This window comes from Bos javanicus, chromosome 5, assembly GCF_032452875.1.
Source record: "Bos javanicus breed banteng chromosome 5, ARS-OSU_banteng_1.0, whole genome shotgun sequence".
NCBI classification, from domain to species: domain Eukaryota; kingdom Metazoa; phylum Chordata; class Mammalia; order Artiodactyla; family Bovidae; genus Bos; species Bos javanicus.
The window spans coordinates 54152813-54170878 of NC_083872.1; the positions used below are offsets into that span (position 1 = coordinate 54152813).

The following is an 18066-nucleotide window of genomic DNA, read 5'->3' on the forward strand; positions in this document are numbered from 1 at the left end:
CAGTGGATAAAGAATTCACCTGCAATGCAGGAGACTCAGGAGATACGGGTTCGATCCTTGGGTTGGGAAGATCCCCTGGAGGAGAGCATGGCAACCCACTCCAGTATTCTTGCCTAGAGAATCCCATGGACAGAGAGGCCTGGTGGGCTACAGTCTATAGTATTGCAAAGAATGGGACATGACTGAAGGGACTGAGCACACAGCCATGCAAAGACTATGTAAATAGAACAGAGACCACAGGTAGAGTTCCATAGTGTTCAGGGAGATGGAATTGATAGAATGCTACTGATTTGGTTGTAGGTTTCTTCTATAGTTGCTTTATTTTTTTAATTCTGTCTTCTATTTTGATGGAAAATGATTATTTTTAAAAATGTTATTTTCCCGCATTGTACAAGTCAAAATCCTCTGACCAGTAAGTCTCTAAAATCAATCCCTAGTCCCTTCTCTGATCTCATCTGCTGCATCTCCCCTTCATTCTCTTGATTCCAGCGAGGCTGAACATTTTGCCCTTTCTTGAATTTGTCACACACGGGCCTGGCTCAGACCTTTCCACTCACTGTTGCCTTCCCTTGGGACATTCCTTATTCAGAAATCTGCATGTCTCCTTCCTTCACCTCCTCTGGTTTTTATGCAAATGCCACCTTATCTACATTTTCCTGGAAGGGAAGCAGAGTAGAGAGTATTTTTTTACGGCAGTGAAACTACTCTATATGATTTTATGAAAGTGGATATATGTCATTATAAATGTGCCCAAACCTATAGAATGTACAGCACCTAGTCTGAATCCTGATGTAAACTATGGGTTTTGGGTGTTGATGATGCATCAGTGTAGGCTCATTAGTTGTAACAAATGTACCACTCTGAGAGGTGGGTATTGATTATGAGAAATCTGCACACTGGTGGGACAGGGCATATATTGAGAAATCTCTGTGCCTTCTATTCCATTTTGCTGTGAACTTAAAACTGCTGTAAAAAGTAGCCTATTAAAGAAAAAGTTAAGGGAGGAAGAGTAGGCTGGGATGAAACTTCTACCATATAGGTAATGTTCTCTTCTTGAACAAATGTGTCTCCTCTGCGTAAATCTAGTAAACTGTCTACACGTGAAAACAACAGACATTCATTTCTGCCCTTACGAATGGCTTGCATTTTGGCTGTGCCTGTTTCCACTGACATTAATCAGTCATGTACATTCAGAGAAAAGAAGTGCCCTAACAATTTAGAAGATGATGTGGGAAGTTATGTTTTGACTAGCATAGTTTAGCATAGCATTTAATAGTCCTTTAAAAAAAGCAGTGCAGATTTCAAAATTTAACATAAACATTTATTCATCATTTTGATTTAATAAGCAATGCAATGCAGTTTTTTTCTTACATATTATATAAATATATATGCACATACCTTCTAAGAAATAGCATAGGCTGAAATAAAAATTAGTGAGCAGTAAGAAATAAATAATTAAAATACAATAATAATAGAGTACACAGGAACATATTCAGTGCAAAATTTCATAATTCAGACAAAAAAGATGAAATTTTTTTTTTTTTGCACTCCTCCCCCAGCAACTCCCCCCAAAATGGAAGAAATAAAGCTCAGGCAGACAGGGGCATTTATAATCAAGGTAAATACTAGAAAATAAGTAGCACCTTTTATTAATGATTGTCAATGTCTATTTCCAGGAAGTCTACCTTGAGCATTACTGATTTTGTAAAGAAAATAAAACTAGCTACTATGTACCATGAAGTTGAGCTGTTGCATATTTCAACATTTGCATAGACTGTTTACTCATAAAATAAAGATAAATCTTCACAATAGAGTCTCAATTTTAAGATATGGGAAATGCTGCTTGTTTTCCCAATCTTTAAAAACTAGCCAGAAAATTCCTTTGGTATACACTGAGTTTTTAAAAATTAGCCAGAAAATTTTCTAATATACATTCAGCCAGCATCATAGAATACTGTACTATTTATTCAATAATCTGGGTCCATCAATTCATTTCAATTAAAGAATTATTTTGTGCCTGGTACTTTGCTAGACATTAAGGTTGTTATTATAACTAAGATAATATCCTTGTCCACAAGGAGCTCACAGTCTAGTAGGAAAGAGATAAATTTGAAAATATATCCAAAACTGCAGGCAAAATATGTGCTCCACTGAGTAATTCAACACCTAGTTCCAAGTTAGTTATACAGTGAAACTTAGAAACCACCATAGAGATTTCTCTAAACTACTTGTCCCTATGATATCATAGTATAAATGAAAGGCAGTAAATGACTCAGTAGTCAAACAAGCTTGCTTAAAAATGAAGTTGGAACATATTGAACTAAGTATACTTTAAAAATGATCAACAATATAATATATTCCTGATTTAAATAAATCATTGCAAGGAATTAGACATGACTCAGAAACTAAACAACAGCAACTACAACACTGTTTAGATTAAAAACAAAATACACAGTTGTATGAAAATTCCAAGCTCTTTCATTTTTGGTTAATTTCCTCCCATATGTTTTATTTGCATAGTTCAGTACTACATATACAAAAATTACAGACATAAATATATATTCCACGGTCAAATCACAGTCACTTTAAGTACATTCATCTGTAAGAAGGCAGAAAGAAGAGGGTTCTATCTTTAAACATTGACAGGCATTTACATGAATTATATTTTATTCATTTTTTTAAAGAAAATCAAATATACAATCATGATTTCAGTCATGTAGGAACAACTGACTGGATTACCTTTGGTGTCAAGCAAAGCAATTTTTCTCCTTAATTCACTAAAATAGTAATTACAGTTGATAGACCATGAGACAGTATGATAGGATGCCTACAGAACTAACTACATTTAAATTTTATTACTTAAAAATCATAAAAATACAGCCTAAAGTATAATTTATATTTAAAAAATAATTCTATAGATTAACCCTTAAATCCAATCCCTGAAGAATTCTTGCAAAATTTAGCTAGATGAAGCTATTGCCAAGAAATGCCTTTGTCTGTCTTATTAGAAACGTCATTAGGTATAACTTTCATCCCAGTAATCTTACTTTTAATATTTGCCCAAAGGTAATAATGGGATAAGAAAAAACATGGGTTTAAGAAATATATGTAGTAAATAGAATGTTTTCAAAAAATTTTTTTAAATGGGAAATTATTCATTCTCAGAAATATAAATCAACATGCTAGTTTAAAATATTTGGAGGAATGTGCTTTTAAATTAAAAGCTTGAAATCAAATGTAAAGTTTAGTAAATATCTGAAAAGATCCTGCTCTTCCATCTTCAACAAAGGAATTTCTATGCATAATACATTAGTAATGTGTGACATCATTTTTATCATTACAAAGAAAGGACCTTATATTACACTGACATACCCACTGTAGCTGCAGACACCACCACCCCACCCCGACACAATGACAATGAACATTTAGTATCTGGATATCAGGTTAGCTGTATCTAACCAAACAGATCCAAACATGTCACTGACTATGATGTCAGTTTAGTTGAATCTAACCAAGAACATCCAAACATGTCACAGATACAGCAAATGTATTTAAGGCCTTGTTTATGAAAAATTTTATTCTGACACATCAGTTTATCAAAACTTTTATTGAAGGATGTTCTTAGAGTAAATATTCTTAATGAAATAAGCAAACAAATACTGAGAGTACTGTTTTTACACTTTGAGTGAAATCCTAATAGCAACCACTCTTTCCCTTCACCAGGGATTTTGTATTCAGAAGTATTTTTTTGTTTTTTTCTGGAATGAAATCAAAAGGGAAAAGTCTAGAAATATCTAGATAAGAAGAGGCTGCAAGTAGATAGTATCTCTAAAAATAAACTCTAGTCTTATTGTTGCCAGACATCTGTTGTAGATTTTAGCATTGTTTAAATAGGTGAAATGACCATTTCAAAAGCAAGAATTTTTTAGATAAATCGTATTCTATGAATACGAATCTCATCTTCAGATTCTTAGATCAACAAATACTGCTGGGGTGCTCCTTCTCCTCAAGGTTATATACAATAGCAAAAATTTCTCTTAAATTAATAATTTAACAAATTTGTGTTGGACACTCTATGCTCTGGTGTTATACTTTGAGAAAACAAGTAAGTGAATGATGCTTCTAAAACAAACCATGAATATAAGCAAAATAAAAAGAATTAATGGAATATTGACACATGGATTCTACAAACAAGTTATGGTGAGTATTATTTTAATGACTCACATATTTCTGTAACAATAGATATTGTGCAAAATCATTCATCCTAGTAGTTATTATGTCCAATTCACTTAGACTTATCTGCTGTGGGAATCAGCAAATATTTTTCAAATTAAATTTATAAACATCATTTTGCAAAATACGATTCAATTAGGAGAAATGTATTCATTTTGGAAATAAAGAACTTATCAAGTAAGGTTAGAATATGTGTTTCCAGGAAAATATGTGTTCAGCCTACAAAATTCACCATTACAAATAGGTTGACTAATGGAGAAAAAAAAGTGAATTAGAAGTTAAAAGACCTGGTTTTATTTCCAAGTCTGCATTTACTCAGAGGACAAATATACCTTTAGGCAAAGACCTTATTTGTTCTAGTCTTATTCTGTCAAAATGCAGATACCAAACAAACCTAACTTTAATATGTCAAAATCAAAATACAACAAAAATCAAAACATAATTGCATCTAATGCTTAGAAATTAAATACTTTAGTTTACATGCCCTTTCTCACCAAATCCAGAAATTTCATGCTCTAGTTAGAAATCGCATGTGGCAGAAAAATAAAAGTCCATTAAATAATACATCAGAAACTTGTACTTAAATGAACAAATTATATAAACTGAGTCTAATTTTAAAACATTTTTTAGATCATATAAAAAAAATAACTAAAAACTCAAAATAAAACTCTTAGTCATAAGAACATGTTTCAAAATTTCACCCTGAATTTCATGTGGGATAAGAATCCCATTCTTTTGTTCATCTGAACAGAACCTTTTTCTGATATATATATATGTGTGTATATATATATATATATATATATATATATATATATGTCTTAACATAATGTTGAATACCAATATTTTCATACAGAGCTGGCTAGCTTATTTTGCCATATTTGAATTTAAAACAACAAAACAAAAAAATTTTTTTTTTACCATGTGAAGAAAAGTATTTGCTGATATGGTAATGAATTTGGGATCACAGACTCACTGCCTACTGAAATACTCTTAAATTTTACTCATCTTATTAACAAGTACACATAAAGACTGAAAAACGGGAAGATCATACAAGTCGGTAAGTATAACTAAACCCACCAAAGAAACAAAAATGCTATATTAAAAATGCCCATAATCAGATAAAAATGCTAGAGAATTTGGCCTAGAAATTACAAAAATTGATGAAAGAACAATAATTTTTAAAAATTATTAAAAAAATAATCATAGGAAAAAAAGGGAGGAAGATACACAGAACGGGGTTGGAAGAAATATTTGGTCTAAAAATTTTTTCATATGCTCCACTAAAGAATTATTTTTGCAATACTCCTTTTCCTCTTAAGGTAGAGACCTAAAATTGTGATTCCCATGGCTATAAGAATTCTTTCATGAACTGCACATACGTGAGATAGAATGAAGGCAAAGTGTAAGACTAAGACAGACAAGATCATAGGACCTCATGAAGCATTCAGACCTAAACTGTACAATTTGATAACAATGAAGAGAAAATCAGAACTATGAAGAAGGATGTGAACTCAGAAAATTATTCATTTTAAAAAATCAATATAGTTATGATTTTGATTATATATGCACTATAATTAATTACTAATAATTGAGCTTTTCAGGTTTTAAGTGCATTTCTCAAACATGAGATCATGTACTTGAGAAATATGTAGAAATCAAAACCTAAAATCAAGCAAAATGAATATATTATCATTTCAATTTTTATCTCAATGATTTTGATGCTCTTTGGCATTGTGAATTGTCATGGCGAGAATCTAGTTGTGATGAGGTGCCCATGAGCCTACAGGATGACATATATTGATGCTATGTTGTGATGGTAAGCTTTGTTTCTCAAAATTTCAGGCACTTTAAGAAAGTTAGAAGTATCCAGAATAGTAAATGTCAAGGACAGGATGATCTATTTTTCTAGATTCTTAAAAGTGATGTTTAATGACCTATTTATCAGGTATAAGGAAGTTTCGTAACAACAAAATATATTCCTCATCCAGGAAACCTGAAGACTACACTCACATGAGTTCCCTTATTGGTGAAGATGACTGGTTTTAGCCACAAGTATCACTGTTGACTTCAGGAATACAGTCATTCCTGCAAACCAAGTAAGACCAGATGTAGCATGAGTGACTGTGAAAGATCTAAGACATTAGAAGTGCAACATGTGCACTAAGAGTCAGATACAAGTTAGCGACTAAATGACAACAATCTGTAACAGAGCTAAAGAGAATATTCTAAGAATGCCAAAGGTTTAGAAGGAGAAGACAAAAGTAATGGCATTTGTTCTGTCTTTAGAAGAAAGGGACAGAAAGGAGAATAACAATACAGATGTTCAGGAAAACTTGACAAATTAGTTACGGTGTAGGGGCAGTTGCATTAAGTGGTGTAAATAAATATAATTCTGTGTAGATGAACCAAATCTATGTATCTCAGAAGCTTTTTACAAAATTTTGTTGGCTTAGGATAATCTTGGACTTTCCTGGTGTCTCAGATGGTAAAGAATCCACCTGCAATGTGGGAGACCTGGGTTCCTGGGTTGGGAAAATCCCCTAGAGAAGGGAATAGTTACCCACTCCAGTATTCTGGCCTGGAGAATTCCATGGACAGAGGAGCCTGGTGGGCTGCAGTCCATGGGGTTGCAGAGTCTGACACAACTGAGAGACTTTCACCACTAAGATAATCTTATAAGTGAGAATCACTTTTAAGAATCACTTATAATTCTGAACATAATGTTTCATAGTAAGTACTTTTATTTTTGAGTCATAATAAGTATCAACTAATATGGGAATTACTTATCCATAAAGAAAATAGCATTTTTCTTTTAAACCCAACCTCAGGGAAAATATATTATACCTGAGTACTATAAAAGTTTCATTATTTTTTCCAAAAAAAGTCACATTGAAGCAATTATGGCTATTATATAATCATTACCATTATATGGGATACTTTGCATTGGCTAGAAAAGTAGGCAACTTGAAATCATATATTCAGGTTATGGCAAATGCAGTCTTTAATAAACACTAATTAAATCATAACACAAATTGCAGCAGAGTCTCACTGGTTTACCGTGTAGTATTTAATCTTTTTGTATCTATATTTATCTACTTTTTTGTATCTATAGCTACTATGGGCAGGCAGTATGGCAGTGAACACCCTAGGGACTCTTTCTGCTTTTATGTAAACTTGAGTTTTAGTTCTGGTTCTGTCACATACTACTTTTTAACTTTAGGTAATTTGTTGAGCTTCTTGGTATGTCTCTTTTTGTGTTGTTTCACTCATTTATTATATCAGGACAATATCTATGATTTGATTTGAATACTAAAAGGTTTTAATAGGAATAATGCAGAAAATATAAATATCTGTTCTCTTTCCACTTTACATTCTTTTCCCCTATTAATTTGAACCTAAATTATCATGATTATTTATAGCAAGAGCTTGCAACACTGTCCATGTGAGGGTGTTTTTAAAAGGTATTTTTGGATAGAAAATAAGTTTCAATTAACTGTTTAAGTAACTCTCTACATTTTATAACATCAATGTAAAAACTTACATTTACATCATACATCTTATGGTCTTTTTTCCCCCTATATCCTAAACTATCATGTACAGCCAGAGACGGATGAGTAAAAATACCTAAATTTTTAAAGTGCACATTCAAATATATAAAATCAAATTACTTTATGTATTTTCTAGTGTCTAGGGGAGACTCCATGAAATAAGGCGGTTACAATTTGGTATTAACACTTCCCAGGTGGCTCAGTGGTAAGGAATATGCCTGCAATGCAGACACCTGGGTTTAATCCCTGGGTCAGGAAGATCCCCTGGAGAAGAGAATGGCTACCCACTCCAGTATTCTTCCCTGGAGAATTCCATGGACAGAGTAGCCTAACGGGTTATAGTACATGGGGTCACAGAGTCCAACTTGACTGAGCAACTAACATATTAATACTAACGAAGTGAAATTTATGAGCCAAGTCAATTCACACTGAGAAAATATCATGTCTTCCAATGTAAAGCACACTAGAGCCTGAACCACTGTCTCTTAAATATGTGTTTATTTGGTCCAAAAAGAGTCAGAAAAGAGGTTGGGCATGTGTCAAGAGATATCTATACCCTGTATTCCATTCACAAATTAATGAAGACATATTTAAGATTAGAGTGAGTAATACTGGGTGTCTTAATCTAACCAGTGATCATGAATTATTTTGGTACCCAGGTTTATGATAACCTTCTTTCTGCACAATTCCATCATAGGAAAATGGACTAAAAGGGATTTTAATGGTTTCTGACTTTGTTTTGTGATAGCTTGAATATCTAAAACCTGTCATTCCCTCGGGGAAGAACTGTGTTCTGCACTAATCACTCATTGCTGCAGACACAGAAGCCAACTATATTTCCCGCTCCATTTAGGCAGCTTTATAATAATAAATGTTCCAGGTTGGTATTCTCTTCTCTGTTTCTGAAAGGTTCTGTTCAAGCAGCAAATATTCTAACAAGTTTAACTGATTTGAGAGAGTAAACAACTTGAAACATTTATTTTATCTTGGAACAATTCTGATCCTGAGTGTGTTTATATCACTGTTCAAGTATGTTCTAATTTTCAACATTTATGGATGAGAATTAAGCTGCATGCATGCTTGTAACTTTGTGCAGTATGACTGGCAGGCATGACTGTATACCTCACATTATGTGCTTTGAATGTGAATTTCAATTTCCTTTCTTTTTGTTTTTTTTTTTAACAATTTAATGTAATCAATCAATGTTAGAAATAAAATTAAAGAAGATCATCAAAGAGCAATAGAACAAATAAAAATTGGTTTTGTCTTGACAAGAACCTCATCAGCAAGTAAATAAACCTCCTTCCATGGAGAAAACCACTGGAATTCACCCTCTGGTAGGTGATAAATTAGCCCTTTAAAACCCCATGATCATTACTTGCCCCAAGGATCTATTATCTGTATTAATTTAAATATGCATCTTCAGAGAATTCAAGACATTGTTTGGAAACGTTTAAGATTGGAAAGCTACTGCAAAATTTATGATGTCACATTTCTTATGACTAGTCAGAGTTGAATACAAACATACTAATAATATGGAACAGCTCATTTAAGATTCAAGATTGAATGAAGCTAAATTAAAAACAACTATATACTGTCACAATTTCCCTGATTTATTTACCTATGGTATTGGCACATATTGTTTTGGTTAATATTTTAAAAATACAAATACCTCTTCCCATGCAGAAAAGTGCATGTGAAATGAAGTATGGAATTGTATACAGCTTGATAAACAAAAGCTACATGCTCAAACAGTACCTAAAGTTTACAAATCAAATCCCTAGTGTTAATTATGACAAAAGCTTGGTATCTAAGCACAATCTTAAAGGAAATAAGAATACTTATTTCCTTATTCATCTGCCTCTACTGCAATGCTAAGAAGAAAGAATGACAAAATCCTTTTGACATCTTAAGAATGACATTCAATATTCAAAGGCTAAATGTTTTTTATTAATCACGATCTTAATTTAAACTTCAGATTTATAAAGGTGAATGTTTATACCTTTATACCTAATGCATACATTGTTTCTTGTTTAAAAGTACTTTATCACTCAAAATGGTATTTATTAGTTCTGAACTCACAAATCTATCATATGCCTCTATATTCAAGAGCAGTTCAGTCCCAGATTTTTCACATGGTTATGAAAATGAGAAACTGCTAAATTAACCTGGGTTCCCATATTGCAAGCTTCTTTCTATCAAGTTATAAACTAAATCTCCACTTCAAAAGTGTATATAAAGTCATACACAACCTCCAGGTCTAGAAGCCTTTTTTAAGTGTCCTGGTTTAGTTATGTTTACAGGCAGCAGGAAGTCTGGTTAGTAGAGGGTGGGATTTCTAGTGCTTCCTTTCCTATAACAGGAGACATTTTCGGTGGCTGAGTGAAAGGCCTGTTTGGATTTCTGTTTTTTGCTTTTGCATGTTGGTGAATGGAGGGAAATGAGAGAGCTTGGAGGACTCACTGTAAGTACCTTCCACTCTTAGCTTTATTCAGAGGGAATAATCTAAATAGTAACCCTCTTAACACCACTATGTGTTGGGAAAAATGAAATTTCTGCCTGTTTGTCAGTCTGTCAACCAAGATTTCAGTTGATTTCACTTTGGTGTCTTAGTAAGACAGCTATTCTGAACTAAGTTTGGTTAAAAGAAGTTTCTATTTATTACTTTATCGATTTTCAAATCAAAAGATTTGATAGCTCATTGCTAGGAGTCATTTACGTTTTTAATTTGATATACTTACTAGTAAATTCTGATTGTTTGAGGGTTCTATTCACTAGCACCAGGTACTGATGGCCCCCCTCAAAGAAATCATGTGCATGCATGGATCAAATTGGACAGGGCTCAGAAATAATTATTTAAAAAATAGAGTTTTTACTTTTTTTCAAATTTATTTCATATATGCAATTGCTTTTGTTTTACAGCAGTGAATTACATTTTCAAATTAAGAGCACCCTCATTTTCACCCATGTTCTTATCTCTAACATCCACATTATAAGGTACTAAGCAGATATAACGCATTTTTTTCTCCATGGATTTAAAAATATATATACAGTGATAATATTCTGTTTAAACTTGTCTTTTTTCTCCAGATACCTTGTCTATTCATTCTTAAGTGTATGAAAGTTGGTGTGTGTGAGGATGTTTAGGAAAAAAAATTAATTTCCTTCAATTCCATTTCACACTTTAATATTGAATAAAAAATGAAATGTGGAGAGTGCATTCTTATAGGATTAAACATACTCTTTTTAACTACTTAAACCAGCATTTTGGAACTCAGATCTCTGTAACCAAGACTAGAAGTCACTGAAAGACTTTAAAATCATTTAACCACCACAACCAGATTCATGTATGGACATAAACCCAATGCATGAATTCTTTATATGTTTAATCTCACAATTTAACTACCCAAATAAGTTTTTAAAGACAAACATTTAAAATTTGCCATTAAGGAAAATCTAATCTCCATCCTTAACTATGACTCTTCATTTCAACTAAAAATCTTCCAATATGTTGAAAAAAAATACTCCTAAGAAAGTTATGAACACTGAAATCTGAGATATGATTCTTGTTAAATATTCGTTTCTCTTTCTGAGGAATTAACCTCTGCTCCTTTCCACTCTTCATTTTTGCCACTTTTGATATTAACACTAGGACTTTGAGATGTCTTCAAGGGTTCAGTTTCTTGAGATTCCTTGGTATGTATACTCTTCTTCTTTTCCCTTGCAAGCAATCTGTAGTTGGCAGCATTACCAATGAGCAGCCACACGCTGGCTAGGACCACAATAGCTCCACAGGCCAAATACATATATTTATATTGTCCAGTTTCGTCCACCAATTTACCTAAGAGACAAAGAGTGGTTTTTAAGACAGCATTATAAATCAGCCATAAAATGGTAACAGTTTCAAATAAAATCATTCCACACTGTGTACCTATTTCTTATTTAATACTAAATGAGAGTTGAATAAAGAAAAAAATATTCTAGATTAAGACTTCCACATATACATAGTAAAGGCATGTTAGAGGCACATACTACATTATACTACCAGTATATGAAATACATTGAAAGTTGTTGCCTTCAATAAAAGTGTGCTACCAAGACAAACAAGGTATATATGTATATGTCTATATTTTCATAGATACATACATATGAGATACATTTTAAACCTACATATGTAGAAATATATATATACATATTTACATATGTAAACATATATATGGATATATTTATAGCATATATAACAACAGACTGGTTCCAAATGGGAAAAGGAGTACGTCAAGGCTTATATTGTCACCCTGTTTATTTAACTTCTATGCAGAGTACATCATGAGAAACGCTGGGCTGGAAGAAGCACAAGCTGGAATCAACATTGCTGGGAGAAATATCAATAAACTCAGATATGCAGATGATACCACCCTTATGGCAGAAAGTGAAGAGGAACTCAAAAGCCTCTTGATGAAGGTGAAAGAGGACAGTGAAAAAGTTGGCTTAAAACTCAACATTCAGAAAACGAAGATCATGGCATCTGGTCCCATCACCTCATGGCAAATAGATGGGGAAACAGTGGAAACAGTGTCAGACTTTATATTTTGGGGCTCCAAAATCACTGCAGATGGTGACTGCAGCCATGAAATTAAAAGACGCTTACTCCTTGGAAGGTAAGTTATGACCAACTTAGATAGCATATTCAAAAGCAGAGACATTACTTTGCCAACAAAGGTCCATCTAGTCAAGGCTATGGTTTTTCCAGTGATCATGTATGGATGTGAGAGTTGGACTGTGAAGAAAGCTGAGCGTCAAAGAATTGATGCCTTTGAACTGTGGTGTTGGAGAAGACTCTTGAGAGTCCCTTGGACTGCAAGGAGATCCAACCAGTCCGTTCTGAAGGAGATCAGCCCTGGGATTTCTTTGGAAGGAATGATGCGAAAGCTGAAAGTCCAGTACTTTGGCCACCTCATGTGAAGAGTTGACTCATTGGAAAAGACTGTGATGCTGGGAGGGATTGGGGGCAGGAGGAGAAGGGGATGACAGAGGATGAGATGGCTGGATGGCATCACCGACTCGATGGACGTGAGTCTCAGTGAACTCCAGGAGCTGGTGGTGGACAGGGAGGCCTGACGTGCTGCGATTCATGGGGTCGCAAAGAGTCTGACATGACTGAGTGACTGAACTGAACTGAACTGATATTGAGATTGCTTCATCCTTTCCATATTTCCTATCTTTTCTATAAAGAATATACATTATATTCTTTAGGGAAAGTCAAAAGGCTTTCCTTTTCCATTTCCTAATGGGTCATAATATTTACTAAATGACTATGCCTAGCACTAGGCTAAACATTTTATTTGTAATTTTGCATTTAATCCTTAAAAAATTCATTCTGACATATTTCGACCATGATTACATAGCAAATGCGGAGGAAACTAGGATCTTACCAAAGTCTGTCTGCATCTTATATTAACTAGTCCATAAAATGGCTTCACCAAAACTCTTGGTTAAGTGTTATGTCACTTTTTGGACTAACCACAGTTTTTCACTTTATCTAAATCTAAATTATTAAGGCCAAATGAGTCAGGGACAAAGTTTTTGCTCCATTTGATTATTGAGAATATTGAAAAACTAGCCTGGTACCAAATAATTGGAAGGTTTATTGACTTTTAAACAAGCTACAGCTTATATTGTTTATATTAATTTTGCCTCATGCTTATGCAAGCATCTAATTCTTAATAATAGTTATTATTGGCAAAATTTTGTAGGCACAAACCCAAATTATTTTTCATATGCATATTCAGGTGATTCTGAAACAGACCTATTCGTTTAGTCAGAGTTTCCAACATTCTGACTAGAATTTAGTTCAGTTCAGTTCAGTCACTCAGTAGTGTCCAACTCTTTGTGACTCCATGAACCACAGCACGCCACCCTTCCCTGTCCATCACCAACTCCCAGAGCTTGCTCAAACTCATGTCCATCCAGTCAGTGATGCCATCCAACCATCTCATCCTCTGTCATCCCCTTCTCCTCCTGCCTTTCAATCTTTCCCAGCATCAGTGTCTTTTCCAATGAGTCAGTTCTTCTCATCAGGTGACCAGAGTATTGGGACTTTAGCTTCAGCATCAGTCCTTTCAATGAATATTCAGGACTGATTTCCTTTATGATGGATTGGTTGGATCTCCTTGCAGTCCAAGGGACTCTCAAGAGTTTTCTCCAATACCACAGTTCAAAAGCATCAATTCTTCAGTGCTCAGCTTTCTTTATGGTCCAACTCTCACACACATCTATGACTACTGGAAAAATCTTAGCTTTGACCATACAGACCTTTGTTGACAAAGTAATGTCTCTGCTATTTAATATACTGTCTAGGATGGTCATAGCTTTTCTTCCAAAGACCAAGCATCTTTTAATTTCAAGCCTGTACTCACCAACTGCAGTGATTTTGGAGCCCCCCGCCCCCGCCGCCTGGCTCCAAAAGTCTGTCACTGTTTCCATTGTTTCACCATCTATTTGCCATGAAATGATGGAACTGGATGCCATGATTTTCATTTTTTGAAAGTTGAGTTTTAAGCCTGCTTTTTCACTCTCCTCTTTCATCAAGAGGGTATTCAGTTCCTCTTCACTTTCTGCCATAAGGGCGGGGTCATCTGCATATGTGAGGTTATTGATATTTCTCCTGGCAATCTTGATTCCAGCTTGTGCTTCTTCCAGCCCAGCCTTTCTCATGATGTACTCTGCATATAAGTTAAATAAGCAGGGTGACAATATATAGCATTGATGTACTCCTTTTCCTATTTGGAACCAGTCTGTTGTTCCATGTCCAGTTCTAACTGTTGTTTCTTGACCTGCATATAGGTTCTCAAGAGGCAGGTCAGGTGGTCTGGTATTCCCATCTCTTTCAGAATTTTCCACAGTTTATTGTGATCCACACAGTCAAAGGCTTTGGCATAGTCAATAAAACAGAAATAGATATTTTTCTGGAACTCTCTTGCTTTTTCGATGAGCCAGCGGATGTTGGCAATTTGATCTCTGGTTCCTCTGTCTTTTCTAAAACCATCTTGAACATCGGGAAGTTCACGGTTCACATATTGCTGAAGCCTGGCTTGGAGAATTTTGAGCATTTCTTTACTAGCGTGTGAGATGAGTGCAACTGTGCGGTAGTTTAAGCATTCTTTGGCATTGCCTTTCTTTGGGATGGAATGAAAACTGACCTTTTCCAGTCCTGTGGCCACTGCTGAGTTTTCCAGATTTGCTGGCATATTGAGTGCAGCACTTTCACAGCATCATCTTTCAGGATTTGAAATAGGTCAACTGGGATTCCATTACCTTCACTAGCTTTGTTCATAGTGATGCTTCCTAAGGCCCACTTGACTTCACATTCCAGGATGTCTGGCTCTAGGTGAGTGATCACACCATTGTGATTATCTGGGTCATGAAGATCTTTTTTGTACAGTTCTTGTGTGTATTCTTTCCACCTCTTCTTAATATCTTCTCCTTCTATTAGGTCCATACCATTTCTGTCCTTTATCAAGCCCATCTTTGCATGAAATATTCCCTTGGCATCTCTAATTTTCTTGAAGGGATTGCTTGTCTTTCCCATTCTGTTGTTTTCCTCTATTTCTTTGCATTTATTGCTGAAGAAGGCTTTCTTTTCTCTCCTTGCTATTCTTTGGAACTCTGCATTCAGATGCTTATATCTTTCCTTTTCTCCTTTGCTTTTCGCTTCTCTTCTTTTCACAGCTATTTGTAAGGCCTCCTCAGACAGCCATTTTGCTTTTTTGCATTTCTTTTCCATGGGGATGGTCTTGATCCCTGTCTTCTGTATAATATCACGAACCTCCGTCCATAGTTCATCAGGCACTCTGTCTATCAGATCTAGGCCCTTAAATCTATTTCTCACTTCCACTGTAATCATAAGGGATTTGACTTAGGTCATACCTGAATGGTCTAGTGGTTTTCCCCACTTTCTTCATTTTAAATCTGAATTTGTAAATCAGGAGTTCATGATCTGAGACACAGTCAGCTCCCGGTCTTGTTTTTTGCTGACTGTATAGAGCTTCTCCATCTTTGGCTGCAAGAATATAATCAATCTGATTTCGGTGTTGACTATCTGGTGACGTCCATGTGTAGAGTCTTCTCTTGTGTTGTTGGAAAAGGGTGTTTGCTATGACCAGTGCATTCTCTTGGTAAAACTCTATTAGCCTTTGCCCTGCTTCATTCCGTACTACATGTAGGAAGAGTTTAAACACTGACTTTATATACATCAAAAAAATTCACGCTTGGCCTGGCAGTTATTGTAACAATTAGGGGCAGGCCAAGAGGTCTAAGTAAATACCTACATTTAGCATTAATTAAAACAATGCTATACAGTTATTACTAGAAAAGATAGGCCAACAAAAAGTATTTAAAATTTATTACATGTAAGTCTAAGACTAAACGAAGTCTTCACTTCAAACATTAATGTACACATGTGTTGTTACTCAGTCTCTTTACTTGATAATTTAGCACAGACACTTTTATAGTCATCTCTGACGTATTTTAGATCTTTAAATCTAAAGATAAAGGTTACAAATATGGGATATAAGTATCTGATCAAGAAAATGACTTTGACTGAACTTCTCTTCATTCTTGCATTCCTATTGATATATTCCGATCATTGATATTATAAATGTATTCCTTCCTTAAGCATGTAACAAGTTCTATATTAATATAACCGTTATACTCCAATAGGAAAACAGATATTAACCTTTTGAGAGCATTACTTTAAAGTTTTGACTTATTTTTAAAAAACAAGAGAAATTTGTTTACCAATGATAAAGTGATATTTTATTTTTATATTTTTAACAATACAAGTTGATATAGGTAAAAATCTGCAAGTCATGCTAATTATCAGTCTAATTTAAATTCTCAAGTTCATAATACCAGGCTATAAATGAAATTTTTGTCTAAAATAGACTAATTAGGAAATTAAAAATATATAATAAGGCTAAAATTAACACATCTACAGTCTTTTAGGGTATTAGTTGTCTATTATTACAAACCACATTTACACTACAAAGAAAGTCTCAGCTAATGGATATTAATTTTATGCTATTTTCTTTCTTTGATGATAAATATTCTTACCAGCAAGAGGAGGACCAAGGAGGACAGGACAACACTCCACAACTGTGACGAGTCCCACAGCACTGGAAAATCTTTGAGCACCAACAAGGTCCATGAGCGTTTCAAAGAGGACACTGCTAACACTCCCAAATCCAAGACCAAAAAATACAGCATACACCACCAGGCTTGTGTAGTCCTCAGCCAACGCACATAAGAGATGACAGATTCCAGTGAACATCACTGCAAAACTGAAGAAGTACTGGATTCGGGGTCGGATTAATTTGGAATTGGCAATAAGTCCTACAGTAGGTCTGGCAAACATATCAACAAAAGCCATAACAGAGAGCAAGAAAGCTGCAGAATACTCATCAATTCCTTTGTCTTTAGCATATGGAGCCAGGAATATAACAGGGGCGAAGAACCCCAGAAACATAATGACATTTCCAGATAAGTATATCAGAAATCCTCTATGCTTAAAAAGGGAGAAATCTAAATATTTATTAATTTCTTCCCATACTGATAACTTTTTTTGTCTTTTCTTCATACTGCAATCAGTTTCTCTTACACCAACCTTATTTTTAGACTCAGTACTTGCTTTGGGTTCAACAGGTCTCATAAGGGACCCAGCCACACAGCAGTTCAATAGTAAACCTCCCAAAATCATGAAGCTTCCCTTCCAACCATAAGTATTAAAGAGGTACTGATTGAAAGGAGCCAAAGTACTTAAGAAAACAGGACTTCCTGCCATTGCAAGGCCATTCGCTACAGGTCGTTTCTTATAGAAGTATTTGCCAATGATTGTTAAGGCAGGCTGCAGGTTGAAGGCCAGACCTAAACCTAAAAAGAACAAAACAAAAGGAAGAAAAAAACACATTATGCCACTCACATAAGAAATCACTTGTCAAAATGTACATTCAAGTGGAGATGGCAGAATGAAAAGGCAACAGCACACAGTAAATAAAAAATTTTAAAATTTTAAAAATTACATATTGTCAATAAGATACCACATAAACAAAAAGGTTCTCATAACTAGACATCTGAGATGCAAGACTGTTTCATAGCCCTTTCCTTTTAAAACACAAAAATAAAACCAAGAACTTCTTCTAATGTTGCAACAATCAGAGAATAGGTGGAAATCGGAACACAGTTCATTAGTTCTTAGTCATAACCACTTAATTCCATAAATAAATTAATT

General features: G+C 34.4%; 1 protein-coding gene across 11 annotated transcripts in view; it reads right to left on the minus strand.

Annotated features, from left to right (window-relative positions):
- Positions 1 to 4609: 4609 nt before the first annotated feature.
- SLC16A7 (solute carrier family 16 member 7) overlaps positions 4610 to 18066 on the minus strand; it is a 204432-nt gene continuing 190975 nt past the window's right edge. For all 11 annotated transcript variants that reach the window (XM_061416633.1, XM_061416637.1, XM_061416642.1 and 8 more), the window contains 2 exons: positions 16893 to 17708; positions 4610 to 11622 (listed from right to left, as the gene is read on the minus strand). In XM_061416633.1, the coding sequence (XP_061272617.1) occupies positions 11351 to 11622; positions 16893 to 17708 (1088 nt within the window). In that variant the 3' untranslated portion in view covers positions 4610 to 11350. The remainder of the gene's footprint in view (positions 11623 to 16892; positions 17709 to 18066) is intronic.